The sequence below is a fragment of the Telopea speciosissima genome, chromosome 3 (assembly GCF_018873765.1).
Source record: "Telopea speciosissima isolate NSW1024214 ecotype Mountain lineage chromosome 3, Tspe_v1, whole genome shotgun sequence".
NCBI classification, from domain to species: domain Eukaryota; kingdom Viridiplantae; phylum Streptophyta; class Magnoliopsida; order Proteales; family Proteaceae; genus Telopea; species Telopea speciosissima.
Window position 1 is genome coordinate 10,965,228 of NC_057918.1, and position 19,858 is coordinate 10,985,085.

Genomic DNA, 19,858 nt, shown 5'->3' on the forward strand with positions numbered 1-19,858 from the left:
CCACATCCAAATTCGCTTCTCTATCCTTTCCCCCATCATGGTCTATCCTTTCTGACACGCAGTCTCTCTTTGCCCTTATTAATGAAACCTATCCATTCCCACTCTGACGTTGGGTAAAACCTCCTCCCTTTCTTAAACTTAAGATTCAGCGAATCTGATGGAATTCGCTCATCAAACACAAACGGAGGTAGATTTGGGCGTAAATAGCTGAGAAGAATGTATTGGTACTAATGGTGCATGCATTAACTAACCAAGCTCCGTGTTCTTACCTGGGTGATCGTGCCCTCCCATTAAAAGAAGCGCTACTGATTGCTATGGTTTCGTAAAAAGGTCACCTGTGAAGTGACGCTTGGAATTTCATTGAAGTCTATTTAGTTGTAGAGATCCATGTGGCAGCAATATTTAAGAACTGTGTATTTGGCTTGTCTGTCCCGCCACTTGAACAGTGATATGGCCCATAACTTGGCCATGCAATAATGGCTTTTTCTAGTAGTCTTATTAGTCCGATTCTCGATCCACTGGGGTGGGGATTTCCAGGTATCGATGTATTAAAGTGATTTCCATCTTTACAGCCTGCTTCTGCTCTCTGTATCCATGAGTTTTAAAGTTTTCTCCATCTTTGCACAAAAAGTTGGGAGTGAACGCATGGCTCTACTTATTGATCAATTGAGTGCTTTAGTGGTCCATGTCATACATTTTGGCGACCTTTTTTGGCTGTTATAATCAGGGTTTTAGTTCAAGTTTTGCCCTAAAAGATATCAATATCTTTATCAACCGGCCCAAATATTTGCGATGTTGCACGTTGGATCGAACTGCAATTTTGTGGACAAGTAGTATATGTCACCAAAATGAAGTTGGGTATTTGACAAAATAAAACTTTAAAAATTCAATAGAAAAAAACACACTTTTCTGGAAAGAAATAGGCAACTGAGAATACAAGGGAATATACCAATTCATGAGAGGACATATGGTTGAATATGAGTCTGAAATTTAGCATTGCCAATCTAAACTATTTTCTTGATTTCCAAATAGTTGAAATTGCCACATGACAAAACTAGGTGCCAATTTAGAAACCCTTAACCTGTCAATGTAGGAAAACTTTTGGCAAAACTAATTTCTGAACTTTTTTGAAACTTTATTTAGACATATGTACAGTCTATTCAAATTGAAATGTGACAAACAAATAGAGGATGATGCAAACAACATGCCATCTATATTGAAAACAGACCAATCTGGACATAAAGATGTCCATAAGGAAAAATTTTCCTCCACTAACCCTGTAGGAAACCTGTTTCCTTTTTTTTTGGGGGGGGGGGGGGGGAGAGGAGAAGGTGGAGGAAGTTAGTTTGAAGTGAGAGGTTATAGTTTGAATTGATAGTTCTTACATTTAAAATGGTTAACAGTTGATCTGTGACCATGCTGAAAAGAACATGAATATAAACTCCATTAAGAATCTGTTAATAAGGATGCTCTTGAATTTGGGTTTTATTGGAATGGACATAAACTTCACAAGCATTTTTATTATTAAAAAAAAAAACCTTTTAAAAAACAAAGCATCAAGATAAACAAAGAATTAACATGTATTGAAGTTGCAGCAAGATTTAAGAAGACCAAGAAGAGTGCTAACTGAAACCTTATCATTGAGTATTAAAGCTCCCACTAAGTCTCCCACCAAGGAAACCACTAAGTTTACCGCTGAGATTTCCACTAAGTTTTCCACTGCCGTTCCATCCATCTTGAACTTGAACTGAATACTGCAAATTCCAGAGAACATCATCTATCGATGGACGCTGGCTAGGTTCTTTGGATAGACAGTTGAGGGTTATTTCAACTGTTGTTTTTAAAGACTCGTATGCAAAGGTGCCCCGCATGGAAGGATCTGTTGCACCTCGTAGTTTTGATGGAATGTCCATTAAACTTTCCTCAAGCTGTGGACCAATACAGTACAATCAACTAAAATTTACTCCACATAATTCTAAAGATTTTTGTATTATAGAAGGCTCAAGGGATGAACAATTTAATAGATAAAACAAAGAGTTAGGAAGATGATGAATATATACCTGAAGTTTCAGCACATTCACATCGTCCTCGGACTTGACTTGTTTACCAGTGATTACCTCTAGTAGAATGACACCCAGATGATAAACATCATCCTTCTCTGAATTTTTAACACTGCATGTAAAACTAAAATCATAAAACACTCGAAATGATGATTGATTGTTATGTGAATGAACATAATCAATCCCTTCTTTGCTTGTAAGGCCATGGGTCAAGTGGTTGACTAGTTTTAATATGTTTAGCTTTGGCTCTCTGTGTTATGATTCACATCATGATGTTAATGTTGAACAAAGCTGTAGCTTAGTTATAGCCATCTGGGCATGAGGCTCAGATCCAGCTATCAAATTAGATCAATAGGAAAGACTTACCTGCCATGATGATCAAGAGCTTCTCCTCCAGTGGAAGCGCTCTCTGAACCTACCTGGAAGATTCAAGAATTGCGAGAGAATTAATGAAAAAGGTCCAATTCAAATAAAAAGCACCTTTGGGTAAAACCCAGAAATCTTCAACTTAATTTGAACCCACCCTGACTGGCAAGGGAAGATTGTAGCCACTAATTTTTGCAGTAAGATTCTCATCCAACAAAATATTCTCAATCTTTAAATCATTTCCGAAAATGCCAGGTGCAATTCCTGTGTGCAAGAATTGGATTCCCCTAGTGATACCAACAGTAATTGCTACTCTTTGTGGCCATTTCAATATTTCTCGTTTCCTCCAGTCTGCAAAATCAGAGGTAATCAAGAATTGGTCCTATAATCTCTTAGAAATTAATGTTTGAGAAAGCAAAATGATCACAACTATTTTCTGTACCAGTAAGATGACTCCTCAGCGTCCCTTTTGAAACATACTCAAGGACTAGAAAGACGGTATTAGACACATTGGGGTGATCTTGGTATGTGACAATGCAGTGCCCAAGAAGACCAACCAAATGCCGATGCCTGAGCTTAGAAATTACTTCCATTTGCTGGAGTAAGCTCTGAGGTGAATGCCTTTGCTTCAATTTCAAACATCTTACCACAACCAAGGAACCGTCTCTGAGCCAACCTTTGTATAGCTGAAAACATCAAGCATAAGTTACACAAGGATCAACGAGGGATCATGGCCAAATACACAGATGACCATCCCTTTGTCAAGTGAGCTAAAACTTACTGTGTTCTTCAAAGATACCAACCCCTACCATCTGAATAACCCACTCAGGTAGTAGTGTTGGCACAAACCAATTGAATACATATCGGTTACAAAATAATTTTTTAAACACCTCCTTAGCAAAGTATTAATTATGTTTTACTGAAAAAAAACGAAGTATGACCATGTTTAGAACCTCAAAAATGCGATATATTGTTCGACCTAAAAAACGCAGAGATCCTGAGAAGAGTTGAAGACACTGAAACATTGAATCCTGTTTTGGTTCTTTGACTGGAACTATGACATGAATTATGACCTAAACTAGGTGAATTATGAAGCTTTCTTCCCCTTTTCCCCTCTTTCTCTCTCTCTCCCTTCCTGAGTAAGAATTCTCAAACCTGTGATAGTGACCAATTGCGTTACCTGTCCCTTAGATCCTTGTCCCATCAAATTTGCTGGGTCAAAGTTATTTGTAGCTTCTTCTATTTCCTCCAAGGTGAACTCATGATATGGGGGGAGCCCAAAAGCTCCCATCCTCATTGCATGGGACACATGCCCTGCAGATAGAAGAATTGTGGTTTGTTAATCAAGCTAAAATAAGGAAAAAATAGGAGTTTAGATTGGTTACATAAGGAATAGAAAGAAGGCCTTACTTGTATCAGTAAGGAGTACCGTAGAGCTGCGAAAAAATGGTTTTCCAGTTCTAGACTTCTCAAATTTATTGTCTGCAGATGTTCTCACTCCAGCCCACATAAAAATTAACAAGAACACAACCACCATTGCAATACCACCTACCACGGTACCCACTGCAATACCAATTATGAGGCCTAATTTGCTTCTAGGCTCACTGTTCTGGTTCTCAGTCGGAGGCTTGACAGCCAATGCTGCATTATCACAAAAGGAGAAAGGGTGTTGGTACTTCGAGCTCCCACTTGCCAAACAATTCCATGAGTAAAACACAACCAAGTCTGAAGAATTAGATCCAATGCACCAGGGCAATCTTCCAGTTAAAAGGTTGTGAGAAAGATCCACAGACGCAAGCCCATGGTTACAAGATACATTCCTTGGAAGAGCTCCACTAAGTCTATTCATGGCCAAGTTGAGGTACTGGATCGATGGCAGAGAAAACAGAGCAGATGGGATCGGTCCAACCAACTTGTTGGAGGAGATGTCCAATCTCTGCAACTGATTGAAGGTCTTGAACTCCAAAGGAATCCCAGACAGAAAACTGTTGTTTCTTAATACAATGCTCACAAGCTTGTTTCCAAGAGAAGGAAATTTGGGTCCTAGAAGATTGTCACTCAGATCTACTTCTTCTAGTGCTATTAAGCTGGAGAGATCAGGAACCGTTCCATTTAACAAATTATCAGCCAATACAATACTCCTGATATTTTTTAAGGAAGCAATCCCTGCAGGGATCTCTCCGTACAAGAAATTTGAACTCATGTTGAGAACCTCAAGTGACTGGAAACGAGTGATCTTGCGAGGTAGTGAACCCCACAAGCCCAAGGATACTAGTGACAGCACATTCAAGCTGGAAAGCTTGGTAAGAACAGTGAAGAACGTATCGATGGAGAATGCTTCAGACAGAGTTTGCTGAGAAACAGCAAACTTTCCTCGAGCAGATTGTGGGGACCGAGAAGGGGAGCTTTTGTTGCCGACGATAGTCAACTGGGTTATATGGTTACCTGAGCAGACGATTTGGAGAGACTGGGAAGGAGGGAGATAGCAGAAGTTGGTCCAGTTGTTCCATCCCTCAAGGGAAGGTGGGAACTCTAGGATTTGTTGAATTTCAAAAAGGATTCGGTTTTCAGAGGGCGACAATTGAGCGAAGGAGTGAAGGGGAATCAAAACTAATATGAAGATTGGAAACAAGAAAAAGAACCTGTGACGATCCATTGTTTAAGAAGTAGAAACTCAAAAACCAGCTCTGGTTTGGTTTCCAAGTTTTGCACTAGGAAGAGATGAAACAGCTTAAACTGCTTCTTAAAGGCTAATTCTGCAAGTAATTACTTCCACATAAGAATGGAAAGTGAAATTATTACTGCCATTAATGGAGTGGAGGAAGAAACAAACCAACCATGATTCCACCTGAAGCTCTCATAAAGATAACTGACAGGTCAAAGAAACCGAAGATGATGAATTTTCAGATTTCAGTTTCTAGCTTTCTGTCAAGTGTCAAAGAAAATGAAGAACTCTGAAACTGAAACTGAAACTGTTCAAATTTCAGTTCCCATCTTCAAATAATGTCTACATGTAACAATTTAGAGAGGAGATATGCGAAGATAAAATATGGATTGAGTCCTTCACAGGAAAAAAAAATACTCATTATGGAATGATGTTTGAGAATGTAAAGAGATGAAGCAGCAAAGATTGCAGAGTATAGAGAGATCTCTATCTCTAGACTTCAGAGAGTGTTATCAGAGAAGAGGGAAACAAAGAAGAGGAAAGGATCTGATTTAGTAGCTACAGACTATCATTGGAAATTGCTCCGAGTATTGGGAACCGTTGATCTATCCTGATCAGAGGATGTTTTGAGTGCTTGCTTGCTGCTCCAGCATCAATTAATTAAAAACTTCGAGCACCGTGGTCCGTGTAATCGAAAACCACGGCATTGACAATAACAAGGTAAACCCCAGCAAGCATTACAAAATCACGTGCCCCATTGCACGTGCATTCCCTGAATTGCCGAGTAATTCAATCGAGCGGTTATCCTAAGCCTATTATGAAGAAGACGGGGTGGACGGTTCAGATCGAATAAAGGGCGAAGACAAATTTAATTGATGAAACTAATAAGGGGAAAAATCATGGAATTGAATGATTTGAATCATTTGAATCATTTGAATCTTATTTGAAATTACCAAATCAACCCTTTTAGTTGATCTGTACTATTGGTCTTGGTTATGGGTAATTGTGTCGGTGAAGCTGTAGCATTAAAGTTCTTGGAAAGAAGTGTGAGACAACGAAGCACTTACGTAGCGAGACTAGAATAACAAGTCAACACATGCAGTTGCATTACCTAGAAATGTGAACAAATAAATATAAAATAAGTGTGGGCTCCTTAATCCATAAACTAAAACAGTAATTTAGTGACGTTTATGGTCCTTGCTTAGCTGGCCCCATCCGCACTACTTCCCTTTTAAAATCTCTGGTCACTTATCCTATTCTGGTTTGGCTCATATGGAAGGCCTTGAATTGCTAGGCTGTGTTTGGTCGACCACATGACTTGCACTAGCTGTCGGCTTATTGCTCGGCGTTTTCACTCCGTTATGCTTGGATGCTTTTACAGAAAGCGTCCCACATCCACACAACCCACCATACATAACCTTAGCTTTAACAATAAAAACCCAAACAAAACCTTACAAGTAGTACGTACCATTATGCTCCACAAAAATGATTGTTCCCCTGTCTTTTGTACAATAATTTTCTGGAATTAAATCAGTGATTTCATTCCTGAAAGACTTGCCGCCTGCTCAATTTGAGGCATCAAGTCACCACCGAACAGGTAGCTAGAAAACTCTTCAATACAGAAGGTTTAAAAACTTAGGTACAAAATTTATTCAGTGCCAAATCATGTGCAGAATTACCAGTCTCTGGAAACGCCAGACCCAAAGAAACTTAGAAGATCCTCAATTATTTAGCTTCTTTATGATTGCAAGAGTTAGTCATATCTAGACGTAATAATGATTGCTCCCCTCCACTGAGCCCTTTGCCCAGGGAATGGGCAATGAGGCATCCAACGGTTGGACTGGCTGGCACACATCCCTGCCTCATTGGGCAGATTTCTCATTAAAGACGAGCCTGACGCAATATAATACTCACTGGGACATATATTCCTTGGTATCTCTGTTGAGAAGTAATTAAAATAGTGAAATGAAAAACATCTCAAGGGAAATGTTCATCCAAGCAGGCAGCTGAGTTTATACATGGATGAGAAATCGATTGGCCATGTGTCAAATTTAAAAACCTAATTCAATCAAATACCATTTGGAGATTCCTTTCCAAGCTGCCTGCTTAGAGAACCATCACTGCTGAATTTCTCTCATAAGACTGTCTGTTCTGTAACTCAGCATGGAAGAAGGGTGTCTGTCAATCTAAGAGAAATGACTGACATATATATACACATTAACTAGAAAGAAGTGCGGGAGGGGGGAGAAAAATGATATTTTGATAACACAAATATAATACAATAATAAATGTTTATAACACGAATATATTACAATAATAATTCTGCAACCACATCATTTTAATTCAACCAGACAGCAAGTTAACCCAGTTGGCCCAGCAAAAGAAGAAAAATGGGGAAGAAACAGACCACAAAGATGGTAAATGACAGTCAAACCAAGCTCAAACTCTTTAGTAAATATCTCCTACAAGCAAAATCCCCACTGAAAAAAATGCCAATGAAGTATGCAAACATCTATATCAATTTGATTTTGTAATTTTTTTTCTTTTTCTTGCGCATGATCCTTTAATGTACTTCTTCGGTCAAGTTGATTTCTTCCATCTGTTGGGCCTCCTAAAATAAGAAACAGACAAATATACCAGAATTATTACAATAACTAAAATTCAATATGAAAGAAAATCTGCAAGTTTCTTTGTTTTTTCGTTAAAAACAAAGTTCAGTCAAAATTCCCATCAAAGGATAAAATTGTTTGGTCATGGTAGAAGATGCCTTGAACAAAAGTTTCCTTAGTATATTGTAACCATCTCCTCCTCAACCATTTAACAGATTTATTTCAAATGAACAATGAATACTTAAAAATATCCAAGGATATTGAGCATCCAAATAATTTGAAACATAATATTTTCTCCATAGCGAGTTAGGATAAAGTACTTTACCATGTTTTCTTTATCTTCTTGCAGTGTCCCCTCAGTAGGCAATGGATCAGCTACATCTGGAAAAAATAAACACGAATATGAATTATTCACTTTCCCAAATATTATAACCCAATGTTCGTGATCACCTCACAAATTTGGAGTTACTAGCCAAAATTTAACAGCGTTAATGTATACAAGTAATTAATAAAGGACTGGAAACCGAAGTCTAGAGGATCATAAAAGACTTCTACCAAGGCCTATTAAAGAACAAAGTAAAAGGCTCTGACACAATCCATTGTATTCCATGAGTATTCACCTTTTTCAGGAGCTCCCTGCTTTGCTTGGTTTTTTATTTTCTCCTTTTTGGTAAATGCTTGCCTATTTGGCCTCTGGGATTTCTTCTTCTGTGCATTGCCAGAATCTATGTTGGTAACAGAACTTAAATTTGCAGAATTTCGGTTCAATGATGCCCTGTTCTTGCTAGCATGAGATCTCTTCAAAGTACTGTCCTTTATTGCTTCTTCATCTTTGGCAGCTTGAACATTTCTGGGGTTCAAGGACTTGGGTCTTGGTTTCCGAGCTCCTGTACTAGAAACAGAGCTGTGTGCATCTTCATCAGAGGACCGAGTCCCCTCTTCGGGCACCTGAGAACAGGTCCCTGATACCTGTAACTGCTCAAAATCTTCCCGGATATCATAGCTTCCAAGTAGCTCTTTCACAAATTCTCCAAGTTCACCAAGGTTGTGTCGACACTTATAGGATTTCAACTCATCTCGCATACGTTGCAGAGGCTGCAAATTTGAGAGAAATAAGCATATTGAAAAGAATTTTTTATTTTTTCCAATCTTTGCAGCCATTGCTTATTGAATAATAAATATGGATAGTGCTACATGCCCACATATATTCATAACATATTGAAATAAGCAAAGAATCTGAGCTATCAGTGCTGTACACCTACATATATTCATAGCTTGAGACATTCAAAATAGGCAATGGATTGCAATTTCAGGGGAGAGAGGGAGGCAGATAAATAAGGTTACCTCGCACCCAGCCTCTAAAGCAAGCTTGAAGAAGCCAAGTGAAATGGAATGCTTAGCAGCCGATTCAGATAGCTTAATCTGTGATAACCAATATGAAGCTGAGGATAAAACACTGAACTTCTTTCGGTTCAAAGATTTGGAAACTTCAGAAACTGGTGTTTCACTTTTCCCTTTGCTATTACCCAATCTCTTTGCCCTGCTCTCATATATTGGCGTTATGGTTCCTGCTGGTCTTGGAAGAGGACTGATAGCAGACTTAGCAGGAATGGAGAGCCTTCTAGCTGGTTTGGCAGATTTTTCCTTCCCAGAAAGATCAAGAACACTCACACTTTTACTCACATTGGATGCAGGTCTCCCTCTGAAAATATACATTCTCACAAAAAGTAAATTACAAGTGCTTTCAGAGAATAATAGTGTCATGGTTCTTGTTGGAAGAAAATGAGAGTATTGCATTTTATATATTAAACGGGAAAGATGAGCCTGAAAAATGATTATAACATGAAAGGCTTGCCTGAAAATTTGATCGTGAACCTGTAATAACATAAAACATACAATATCCTTGCATACCCTTCACCCTGACGTTTTACTCCTTTGCTTGGTATGTTCTGTTTATGCCTGATTTATCTGAATTATTGTGGTTTTTACATTTAGAAACTGAATAATGAAATCCTAATGAGAACTTAATTCTCCTTCATGCTTTATCAAACGAGATAAAAGCCTCCCAATCTCCTATCCTATACCGATGTTTCAATTCTTAATAGATGTTCATCTTTCCCTCAAGCATTTCAAAGCTACTCTCTACAGTTAAACAGTATATGTTCATTGGAAATTTATGGTTTACCAAAAATTTTAACTTCAGTAAGACCGGAAATTAGATTAATTAGCAATCTCAAACTCATAAACAACACTCATACACTTTCATAATAATGACAACGTGATTAGGGTTTTAATTTTTGAGGACTGCATCCCATCGCCATGAAGTTTACATACTTCCAATTCACTCTTATCACAACTCAATTGTACAAATTGTACCCGTGGTTGGCCATTCACAGTTTCACACAACAAAACTAAATAAAATTGCCCATTCTATCAATCCAGATTTCGAACCCATACCACATGCTCCCATAATACGCCAGGAGTAAAATTGAACTACTCTTGTACTTATCTTGGTTAAAAAAAAATGAAAGTGTCTAAATTAATATAAAAAAAAACCCACCCATTATGAGTGTAGAATCTCTATAAAATTAGAAAAAGAAAAAATAGACTTCATTTGGGTTAGTAGATTTACTACAATTTAAGTACTCTTTCTGTTATTCTTCGTAGTTAATTCCTCAACTTTCCCCCTTTCAATTCTTAGGGTTTCCAGAAAATTACATAGTGAATCACAATAAATCAATTAAAAAGAATAATCAGAAAACCAATTTGATCGCCTCTCAGAATTGAATTTTAATCTCCATTCGTCGACAGGATGAATTACATTGTAGTATGAAAATACAAAACAGAAAAAGAAAAAAAGCATAGCGTGAACTGTAGCAGCAAGTGAAAGGATACACAAAAGGGAATAAGGTAAGGTAAGGAAGGTACCTCTTGGGAACAGATGCGCTCGATATTTCCGCCATGGCTGGCTTTTCATCCTTAGATTTGCTTGCAGATCGTAGAGGATATCGAAGTTTCGACTTCGACGAAGTATTTCCTGAGACTATAAAACCAAAAAATGTTTAAGAAACGTAAATGAATAAAGATAGAGGGAGAGAGAGTGGAGCCTAAAATTTTACCAGAAGTGGAAGAAGATTGGGCTTTAGTAGCGTCCATGGTTCTGCTCTGATGGAAAAAGGAAACACAGAGGAAAAAATGAGAGAATGGGGAGATACAGAGTGGAAACGAGAATAAATACAGAAAGAGTAGTAAGTTACGAGTTTTTAGAGAGGAAAACGGTGGTTTCGCCAGATGTACTTTGGGCGGGAAAACAAACTCAAACTAAAGAGAGATTGGTACCCCACTATATCAACGGTCCAAAAACGACTAAAAATAGGTAGACGATTAGGAAAAATATATATATTTTTTAACTTTTTCTAAGTAAGTGGTTACCGAAAAAAATAACTTATAATGTTGAGCGCTTCCCGCGTCTTGGGTCCCTCTTGGGTCCCACTTAATCCAACCAAATTCGAATTTCAAATTTCAAACCATGGTATTGACTGTTGGGTCCACTTTTTCTAAGTTTGCCATCTCTTAGGTGATTCCAGGCCGTCTGATGGAAAAGAATCTCTTGATGGGAGGCTTATATCATGCCCCCTCAATCTTCTTCCGTTTCTCATACACGTACCTTGGGACCCACAATATGAAGGAGTCCCGAATTCCCGATCATTGAATCGGCCTGCACCGGCTCTGGATCTGGGTTGTTCAAGCCTCGAAGTTGAAAGTGATAATTCTGGACTGGTAGACCTGCTCAACAACACTTCACTTCACCCCCCTTTAGCTGTTGTCAATATTTTGCACGATATACGGGACCTTATGCGTCGCCTTAGTATTTCTTCAGTTGTTTGGATTTCTAGGAAAACGAACTGTACCGTTGATGTTCTAGCTAGGAAGGCCATTTCTTTGGCAAATAAGATTGAATGGCCTATTTCCACCTTGGAGTTGTGTCAATAGGATGCTATTGTAAATGTTTACCGTGAGTTTGAATAAAATGATTTTTTACCACCCAAAAAAAAAAAAAAAAACGGCTATTATCGATTGATCTTAATTTCCATCAATTTGACTCGTTTACACCTAAAACCCATAGAAATTCCTTGTTTTTGGATCTTAGGAGTGATTCTGGGGTTCTTGAGCACCGGACTGATTCCAATCTAGATTGGAATCGTTAATGATTGATTCCATCCCCAATTCCGTGTTTTAAAACCTGGTTGTTGGAGTTTGTTTTAAGATAAAATGTTAAACGGATGGATGGCTTCCCAACTGGTCCAAAACCCTAAGACGTGTCTAACATGCATATTTACTTATTTGGTGGTATGGAAGTGTGGAATTTTGGACTTATATGAGTGTTTGTTTGCTTAAGAATTGATTTTGATTAGTTGTATTAGGAATATGTACTCAATTATTTGTATGTGTGAAAAATATTTGTATAACTATGAATTTTGGACATTTTGAGTGTTTGAGACGTTGAATGCCTCTAATAGTTTAAAGAATTGGAATCCCGCTGTTAAAATGAGATTGGATCCTAATTTTTGGACGGTTTGTAAACATAAAGGTTCTAGGATTGATTCATTGGAACTGAAATCGATAAAATTAAAAAAAAAAATTCATCCAATTTATTTAGAATTATTCAGTTTAATACATTTTCTAAGTAAGGGTGTCAAAATCAAACCGAAACCTTTTAAACCAAAAAATGAATTTGTGATTACAAAATTGAGGCCGTTTAGTTAAACGGTTTGAACCAAATAAACCGTTCAACACCATTAATTGTACATAAATGTGCCAAATTTAAACAAAACCATTTACCGAATCGAACCGAACCATTTAAAATCAAAACCATGAAACCGTTTGACAAATGGTTCGCTTATGGTGTAAAAAAAATGCGCATGTCTATTTAAATGATTTGAACCAAACCGTTTAATCGAAACCGAACCATTTAACACCCTTGCTTCTAGGTACCCTTAATGCCTTTGTCGCATTGATCTGACTGTTTTTGGGCTGGCCTTTTGGGTTTTGGCTTAGGCTATTAAAAAATAAAAAAAACTTAGGTCCCTTTGTTATGGGCTTGGGTTAAGGTCTTGGCAACACTAGTTTATGCCCAGTTGGAACAGTATTAAAATCCTCTGTAGTACTGGCGGGGCGGCGGTGCACATCCAAAGGCACAGCAGAGACCATGTGTGCCACTTGGCCTCTGCTGTGCCGTAGGATGTGTACCGCTGCCCCGCCGGTACTGTAGAGGATTCTGGTCCGTTAGAACGGGTTTGAGAACTTTTTATACGAAGCTTTCTAAGGAAACAGTTACTTTATGGACCCGTGGATTTGATTCTGGAAGTTCTAAGAACAAATGTTTAAATACCTTGAGGTTCATATCAATGCCAATCACCTCTTATCAACTTACATGAAATTCTTTGAGCATATTCCTTTTTTTTTTTTTAATGAAAAGAAGAATACTGATTGGTCGCATGCCTAAAATGACTCCCCTCCCTCTATAAAATGAAAAATCCCAATTTCGCCGATGCCTGAGCCTGCGCTAGTGCAGGGGCAAGGTGACTGGGCAAAGTTCATTTTCTCTTATTTTACGTAGAATTGTCTTTGTTGGTGTTGTTGCCTCCCTACCCCCAAGTTTTACTTGTTCAAAGCTTCATAAAAATTTATTAAATAAAAAAAGAAAAGAAAAAAAATTCACATATTGTTTGTGTGTGGATTCTTTTGCACACCCTCTCACGAGAAGTTAGTGTTCCATTCATATAAATTTTATTTATTTATTTATTTTGAAAATATGAGTTCCACATGCATGATACCTTTTTCCCTTCTAAGTGGTGTACTATGCAGATTCCTTCCCATGCTGGGCAACGAGAAAAACCCTCTCTCTAATAAAACAAAATATTTTATTTTTTACGGTAAAAAAGAAAACAAAGGCATCTACTTCTATTTATTGACAAGGAAGTCTGGGAAAGTCCAAAATATAAAATGAGGGTGACATTCTCCATTGATCCAAAAGTTTGATTGAAAGTTGTTTTCTAAATTCTGCATTGTCGGTGGCTTTAGCTTATGCTATTTTAATTAACCATACCTGCCACAGGGTTAGGGGTGACATCCAATTTTTCTTTTTCTTCCTCGGGGTCACATATGGTTCATGAACCATGACACTAGTGAAAAAAAAAATTGAGAAGATCTGGTTGAATTACATCACAAATTCCAAACAAATGACCTTGTATGTTGATAAATTTACCACAATGCCACCCATATTTTACACAATTATACTTCAAAATTTTTAATTTGGAAGACTTGAAATTTCGCCTTTTTTATTTAGTTTATAATATTAAATATTAAACATCAAAGAAAAAGAGAAATAATAAGCATAAGAATAAATAATTTTTGTATTTAATCATTATGCTTATTAGCTTATAGCATTTATTTAACAAATAAAACCACCAATCATTTCCTCACATTACAGCTAGTCTTTGATGTATTGATTCCTTTTGCCAATGTTCAACACTTGAACGCCATCACTGGCATTAAATTCCACTTGCTTACTAGAAAAAATATCTAAGTGATCATTATCTATGTGTGAGAGAGAGAGAGAGAGGGCCCCGAGAGAAAGGGGATGTGAGAGTAAGGAAGGTGAAAGATTGACACTGCTCTATAGATAGATAGAGACATAGGATGGGGGACAATGAGAGTGAGAGTGAGAGTGAGAGAGGAACCAATAGATTCCAGTGGAAAAAATAAAGGATGTGGTGTGGTATACATAAAAATATACTTGTTGATACATCCAAGATTTATCGAACCAGTCAGCGGCTGCCACGTGTCATAAAGCGACCCGCTTCAGAACCAAGGAGAACCAACTGGGGGTCCCACCCGGGCGTGGCCTCACCCAGGTGCGGGCCTCACCCAGGCACCGGCCTCACCCAGACACGGCCTCACCAAGGTGGCGGCCTGCACCCAGGCGTCGGCCTCACCCAAGCGTCGGCCTCACCCAGGCACGACCTCACCCAGGAGTCGGCCTCACCCAGGCGCAGGCCTCACCCAGGCGTTGTCTCACCCAGGCGCGGCCTCACCTAGGCGTGGCCTCACCCCCAGGCGTGGCCTCTCACCTAGGCGCAGCCTCACCCAGGCGCGGCATCGTGGACGCAGAAGTGATGTACACTACACGGACACCGAGGCCGCTCATCTATGACCCAATCGTGTCACTATAGACTTATGCCACCACCAGGACTCAAGGCCACCGCTTAGAGGTCACGTTACCCAGACGGATTCAAGCACCAATGACGTTATCATCACACGCAAGTATCTATCCGCCAAGGATCTTGATACCACCAGGACACTCCTTCCTCCGGGGAGATGACTAATCAGGATTGAGTCATACTACCCAGGGCCTCTATCCACTCAACGGCACACTCGCCATCAAACTGGGACTCTCCACACTGTCATACACTACTATAAAAGGAAAGGTACACCACCCTTAAAACGGACATCTGAACTCATATTGAATAATCACTATTCATCTGTTTGCTCAGGAGATCTAATTTTGGCATCGGAGAGCCCTAGGCCGGAACCACACCGGTTCTCTCTGTTGACCCCTTGGTCCACTTGCAGGTGACGGCACTCGCAGGACCGTTCGACGATTTTTTGACGCAACACCTGTATAGGTGGTAGTATGATAGAAAGGTCTTTTGATTACATAAGACCATGTGTGTTTCCCATCATTAATGTATTTAAAGTATCAAGTCTTCTAATTTCTTCCAGGATGATTCAATACGATCGATCTAACTCAGTCGGCTATAACAACTCATCATTCCCTCAAGATGATCGTGATACAAATCGATCCGAACTATAGAAGGAACAGTGTCTGACAGAGGTAGATATTGACATTTATTACTCTTATTGTATTTTACTTATGTTTACCGTTGCCTGATTATAATTTAATCATCAGAGTTACCACAAGTTTACCTCGGTTTTGTCCGACCATTTTCTATCTTTCCTACAAGTCATCCACTTCAACGTGATCAAAATCAAGTGACAACACGATGAGACAGAGAACGAGAGAGAGTGAAATTGGAGAACCATGTCATAAACTCAATTGAATAATTCGTAGATGGGAGAGAGATATGTGATATTTTTAAGGATTTTTTTTTTTTTTTTTTGGTAGAAAGATATTTTTAAGGATTGAAGATGGAGAGAAGAAGAGGAACTAAAGATGGAAATGGAATAAAGCACAAATATTCTCCTATATCATCAGCAATACCTGCTCACATGGCAGGTTGAAAAAAAGAAGAAAAATAAGCATTAGGTGAGGTGGGATTGTTTTATATATAGTATTGATGCAGAATTACCCCTTTTTTTTTTGTTCACTTAAGCTCATCTTATAGGGGGACATCCACTCTACGAGTTCAGAGGTGGTCAACTCTTGACTGTTGACGTTTATTTGTTACAAACGTATAGCAAATGAGACATGGTGAGAGCAACCCGTGGGGCTAGAAAGGAAGAGACCGTATGCTAGCGTGCACACATTGGACTCTACACTTGCAAGTAAGGTGCTGGACACTCACAATTGGATGAACTTGTAGCCGTAGGGGGCTCGACTTGGATAGGAATTTGAGGGTCATTTGTGTAAATACATAATAATTGGAGTCTATTAGGGTCTTTTAAATAAACAAACAAAGGGTTTTCTTATTGACAACCCTTATGGTGTCAATAAAATTGTATTTTTTTAAAAAAATCCTTTTAGTATAATATATATATATTTTTTAAAGAAGATAAAACTATCATTTCACATGTATCCTCAAAAAATGTACAATGTCAATTTTGATAATAACATAGAATGGAATGCTGGGGAACTGGGTTAGGCAGAGAATTGGAGGAGACAACGATCCAGACTCACGTTTGGATAAGAATTTCCACTAAACATTCCACACACCATTGTGGTGGCCCCCGAGAGGGATTGGGCGCCTATAGGGCGACAGGGCCCAAGGGGATGGGGGATAGCATATCTTACATGGTGCGGGGTACGACTCGATCACTCGACATCCCTAGCCTTACGCCAATATCACTAGTTGGCCACCTCCACTGAGCTAGAAGCTCATACGCAATCATTTTCTTAAATGAAGAAACTTGTAAAGCCAATGGCTCTTTACTCAGGTGGCTTGTAGCATCAAAGCAAGTCCGGATTCATGCACCTCAAAAGACTTAATTTGCTTAGAAATTCTCACATCTGATTGTAGTGAAGACTAACTCTCTACACTAGCGAGGCAATGTAGATGTTGTTGCAAGCCAGTCATTTGATGCGAAGAGTTTCTATTCACCTCCGAATGGGATCATCCTTGCTTCTTCCCCCTTAAAGTTGTAGCTCCCCTGTAAGTATTCTAGTTGTAGTCCATGTGGCATTATTTTGTACTTTCATCCTTGACCCAGAAAGAAAACACTCCCAGGTAAAAATTTACAATTGGCTCTTCTCCAACCGTGGCGATAGCTGGAGGGTCCAAATCCATTGGATAGGGGGAAGATGAAAAAGGAGGCCATTAAACTCTTTACTTTGCTAGATTAATTGACTTGTGATTGGTAGATGAAGCTTGGATCAACCTTTTTCTAAAATATTTGTCCTCAAACTCTCAATTCTTAATGCTAACATGGCTTCTACACTTAGATATAGGAGTGCTCGAAATTACTGCTTAGCCTATTCTAAAATAAAAAGTTTCATTTATATTGATACTCATATGTGCACTCTCAATGGCCTCATGCTGATGCAGGTGCTACACGACCCTCTTGTCCTAATTTTAGGGGTGTAAATGAATAACCGAAATCCGTTTTCGTATCTGTTTAGCACTATCCGAATCCGTCCGAAAGCTAAATGGATGCGGATACAGATAGGCTATAGCTATCCGAAAAGCTATATTTACATGTAAACAGATAAAATATCTGATCCATATCCGTGTTCGTATCTGTTTAGCACTATCCGAATCCGTCCGATAGCTAATCAGATGCGAATGCGGATATAGCACTATCCGAGTCGAATCCGATCCATATACAGCTCTAGGTTAATTTTAATCCTTAATAAAGCGGATGTCATAGTACTCTTTGTTTAATATAACGAATAATCCGGTTACAATATTTTATGCGATCATATGATAATACCTCTTTATTGTAATATGGAAGATGCTACTGACAAATCAGCTTCCCCTTTAATAATAATAAGCTTTTCAAAGCACTGCTGTAACATGTGGCTTGCGAAAGCTATTTGGATTGTGGGAAAACTACCATTTGGAATTGTTTGTGCGTCTCGACGAGATTCGGTCTCCTAAAACCAACTGGTCTTTAAACTTTGTTTATTGAAGAATTAAAATTTTTATTATTTTTAGGAAAATGTTCCACCACATTATTGTTAATATCACCTTCTCACCGAGTTTTTCTTCTATTGTTTTTTCTCCCTTATGGTCTTACCATGATCATGTACGCCTTATGTAAATGGAATTATTATTTTTTTATCGTCATTGATGTGTCATAAAAGACACATTTTTTAGGGAAAAAAGCATTGCTTGGTCTATAATTCCTATGCTCAAACATAGGAGTACTTGAAATTACCACTCCACCCCCTCTAAAATCAAAGATCTTATTCATTTTAATGGCCGGTATACACTTTCTTTGACCCTATAATAGTGTAGGAGACCAGGCAGCAATCTCTTGCCTATTTTATGAATTGGAGTAGGAGAATGACACTAAAATCCGGGTAAAATGCCACAGCCTTGTGGGTTCCACAAGTCACCATCAGCAACAGCAAGTTATATGCACATTCATGAACAGTTTCAATATTTTGAGATAACAAATTTTTTTCTTCCTTTTTCGAATAGATGTGTGTTAAATAAATAAATATATAAGTAAAGAAAAGTATGTTCAACCTTACATTTGTAAATATAACGAGATTCAAGCGTAGATTGTAGGAAAATAAATTGTCTTTAATCCCCAACTCATGGTCGTGAAATTAAGTAATTAGTTGACTGCCAACTAATAAAAGATATTTAAATCTCAGTCCAAACCCTGTTCGAACTCAAGATGGATTCGAGTCGGCAAAGCCAAACTTGCACCCTAAAGTGAAATATTATTGTCAAAGGTCTTTTGTTATTTTTCCAAATCTATCAGGACACCTTTTTCTTCATTTGATAGAAAATCTTGGTTTTTCTTTCTTATTTCTATTTCTATATCTGATGTTTCTATTTTTTTTCTTTCTTCCAAGGATACAATTATAAACTTAATATCCTTTTATATACTGCAATGAGAGTGAAACCTAATATATAATACCCCTCATAACTACCACTTTTCCATTGTTTCAAACATGGATGGCAACCCTCGATCCAATTTACCAAACGATTACATTACAATTTTTCATTACTCACATCCATGTCCCAGTTAGATACTTAGATATTGTCCAATTCAATACTAACATTCATAATTCTACCCAAAAAAAAATAAAAAATTTACTAACATTCTTAATTATAAATTGATACTTTAACGACTTGATGGCTACGGATGGGAATTTTTTTTTTTTAAATTAAACTTATAAAAAATAAGTAGATAAAATTTGTTGGCATCTTTTGTACGCACAACTGTAAACAATTGAAAATTTTGGAAAAAGAATAACAATTTTAGGTTTATGGATACACAAGGCATGTTAATGATACTAAATTCTAATGAAGTCATGATATGCAACCATGTACAACTGTACAAGGGATGACATTGATACGGAAATGAGTCACATAGGAGGCAATGAAGTAGAGAATACAATTCACTAGTGGAACGAAACAATCAAACAACTAGACTGAGCGCAATTGCTAGTGCAGCTGGTTTGAGGCTAGTGCAGAGCCTAGCCCTCAAGAGGTCGCTCGAAACCTCTTGTTTCCCATTTAGTTGAGGATCCACCCCACCAAAAAATGGGCTAAATTATCTAGATATGCAAGATAAGAAAATGATTTACAAAATAAATGAGTAAGAAAATTAATTACAAAATAAAGGATCTGATTTGCTAATCCTGTTTCATGTTACATTTCTACCCATAGTTAGGTAAAACGGAAATGGAAAAAAATTTGTTCGGTACGATACGTTAAAAACGATTTAATTAAAAATCAAAT

The 19,858-nt window shown here is 38.0% G+C and overlaps 2 protein-coding genes across 3 annotated transcripts; both read right to left on the reverse strand.

Annotated features, from left to right (window-relative positions):
• Positions 1-1,394: 1,394 nt before the first annotated feature.
• LOC122656490 (probable LRR receptor-like serine/threonine-protein kinase At1g14390) lies at positions 1,395-5,124 on the reverse strand. Its single transcript, XM_043851030.1, has 7 exons — positions 3,837-5,124; positions 3,607-3,740; positions 2,869-3,112; positions 2,584-2,777; positions 2,427-2,479; positions 2,061-2,172; positions 1,395-1,928 (listed from the first exon to the last, which is right to left on the reverse strand). Exons 1-7 carry the CDS (start codon positions 5,080-5,082, stop codon positions 1,638-1,640), a joined length of 2,274 nt encoding a protein of 757 aa, XP_043706965.1. The 5' UTR covers positions 5,083-5,124; the 3' UTR covers positions 1,395-1,637.
• A 2,504-nt stretch (positions 5,125-7,628) lies between these two features.
• Positions 7,629-10,979, reverse strand: LOC122654586. Of its 2 annotated transcripts, none has more exons than XM_043848749.1 (6): positions 10,820-10,979; positions 10,629-10,737; positions 9,045-9,402; positions 8,321-8,795; positions 8,026-8,081; positions 7,629-7,702 (listed from the first exon to the last, which is right to left on the reverse strand). In XM_043848749.1, the coding sequence occupies exons 1-6, from the start codon at positions 10,854-10,856 to the stop codon at positions 7,655-7,657; spliced, it is 1,083 nt and encodes a 360-aa protein (XP_043704684.1). In that variant the 5' UTR covers positions 10,857-10,979; the 3' UTR covers positions 7,629-7,654. The 2 variants fall into 2 exon arrangements, with proteins under 2 accessions (XP_043704684.1, XP_043704683.1); XM_043848748.1 differs by having other exon boundaries at positions 10,629-10,743; positions 10,820-10,975.
• Positions 10,980-19,858: the final 8,879 nt, after the last annotated feature.

Bases quoted from the DNA above. Each gene is read 5' to 3' on its own strand.
- LOC122654586 (XM_043848748.1), bottom strand. From the start codon at position 10,856: ATGGACGCTACTAAAGCCCAATCTTCTTCCACTTCTG. The intron at 10,744-10,819 runs GTAAAATTTTAG...TTGGTTTTATAG, and splicing joins CCAATCTTCTTCCACTTCTG to TCTCAGGAAATACTTCGTCG. The intron at 8,082-8,320 runs GTGAATACTCAT...TATTTTTTCCAG, and splicing joins GCAGGGAGCTCCTGAAAAAG to ATGTAGCTGATCCATTGCCT.
- LOC122656490 (XM_043851030.1), bottom strand. From the start codon at position 5,082: ATGGATCGTCACAGGTTCTTTTTCTTGTTTCCAATCTTCATATTAGTT. The intron at 3,113-3,606 runs GTAACGCAATTG...TGATGTTTTCAG, and splicing joins GACAAGGATCTAAGGGACAG to CTATACAAAGGTTGGCTCAG. The intron at 2,173-2,426 runs GTAAGTCTTTCC...TTTTACATGCAG, and splicing joins GCTCTTGATCATCATGGCAG to TGTTAAAAATTCAGAGAAGG.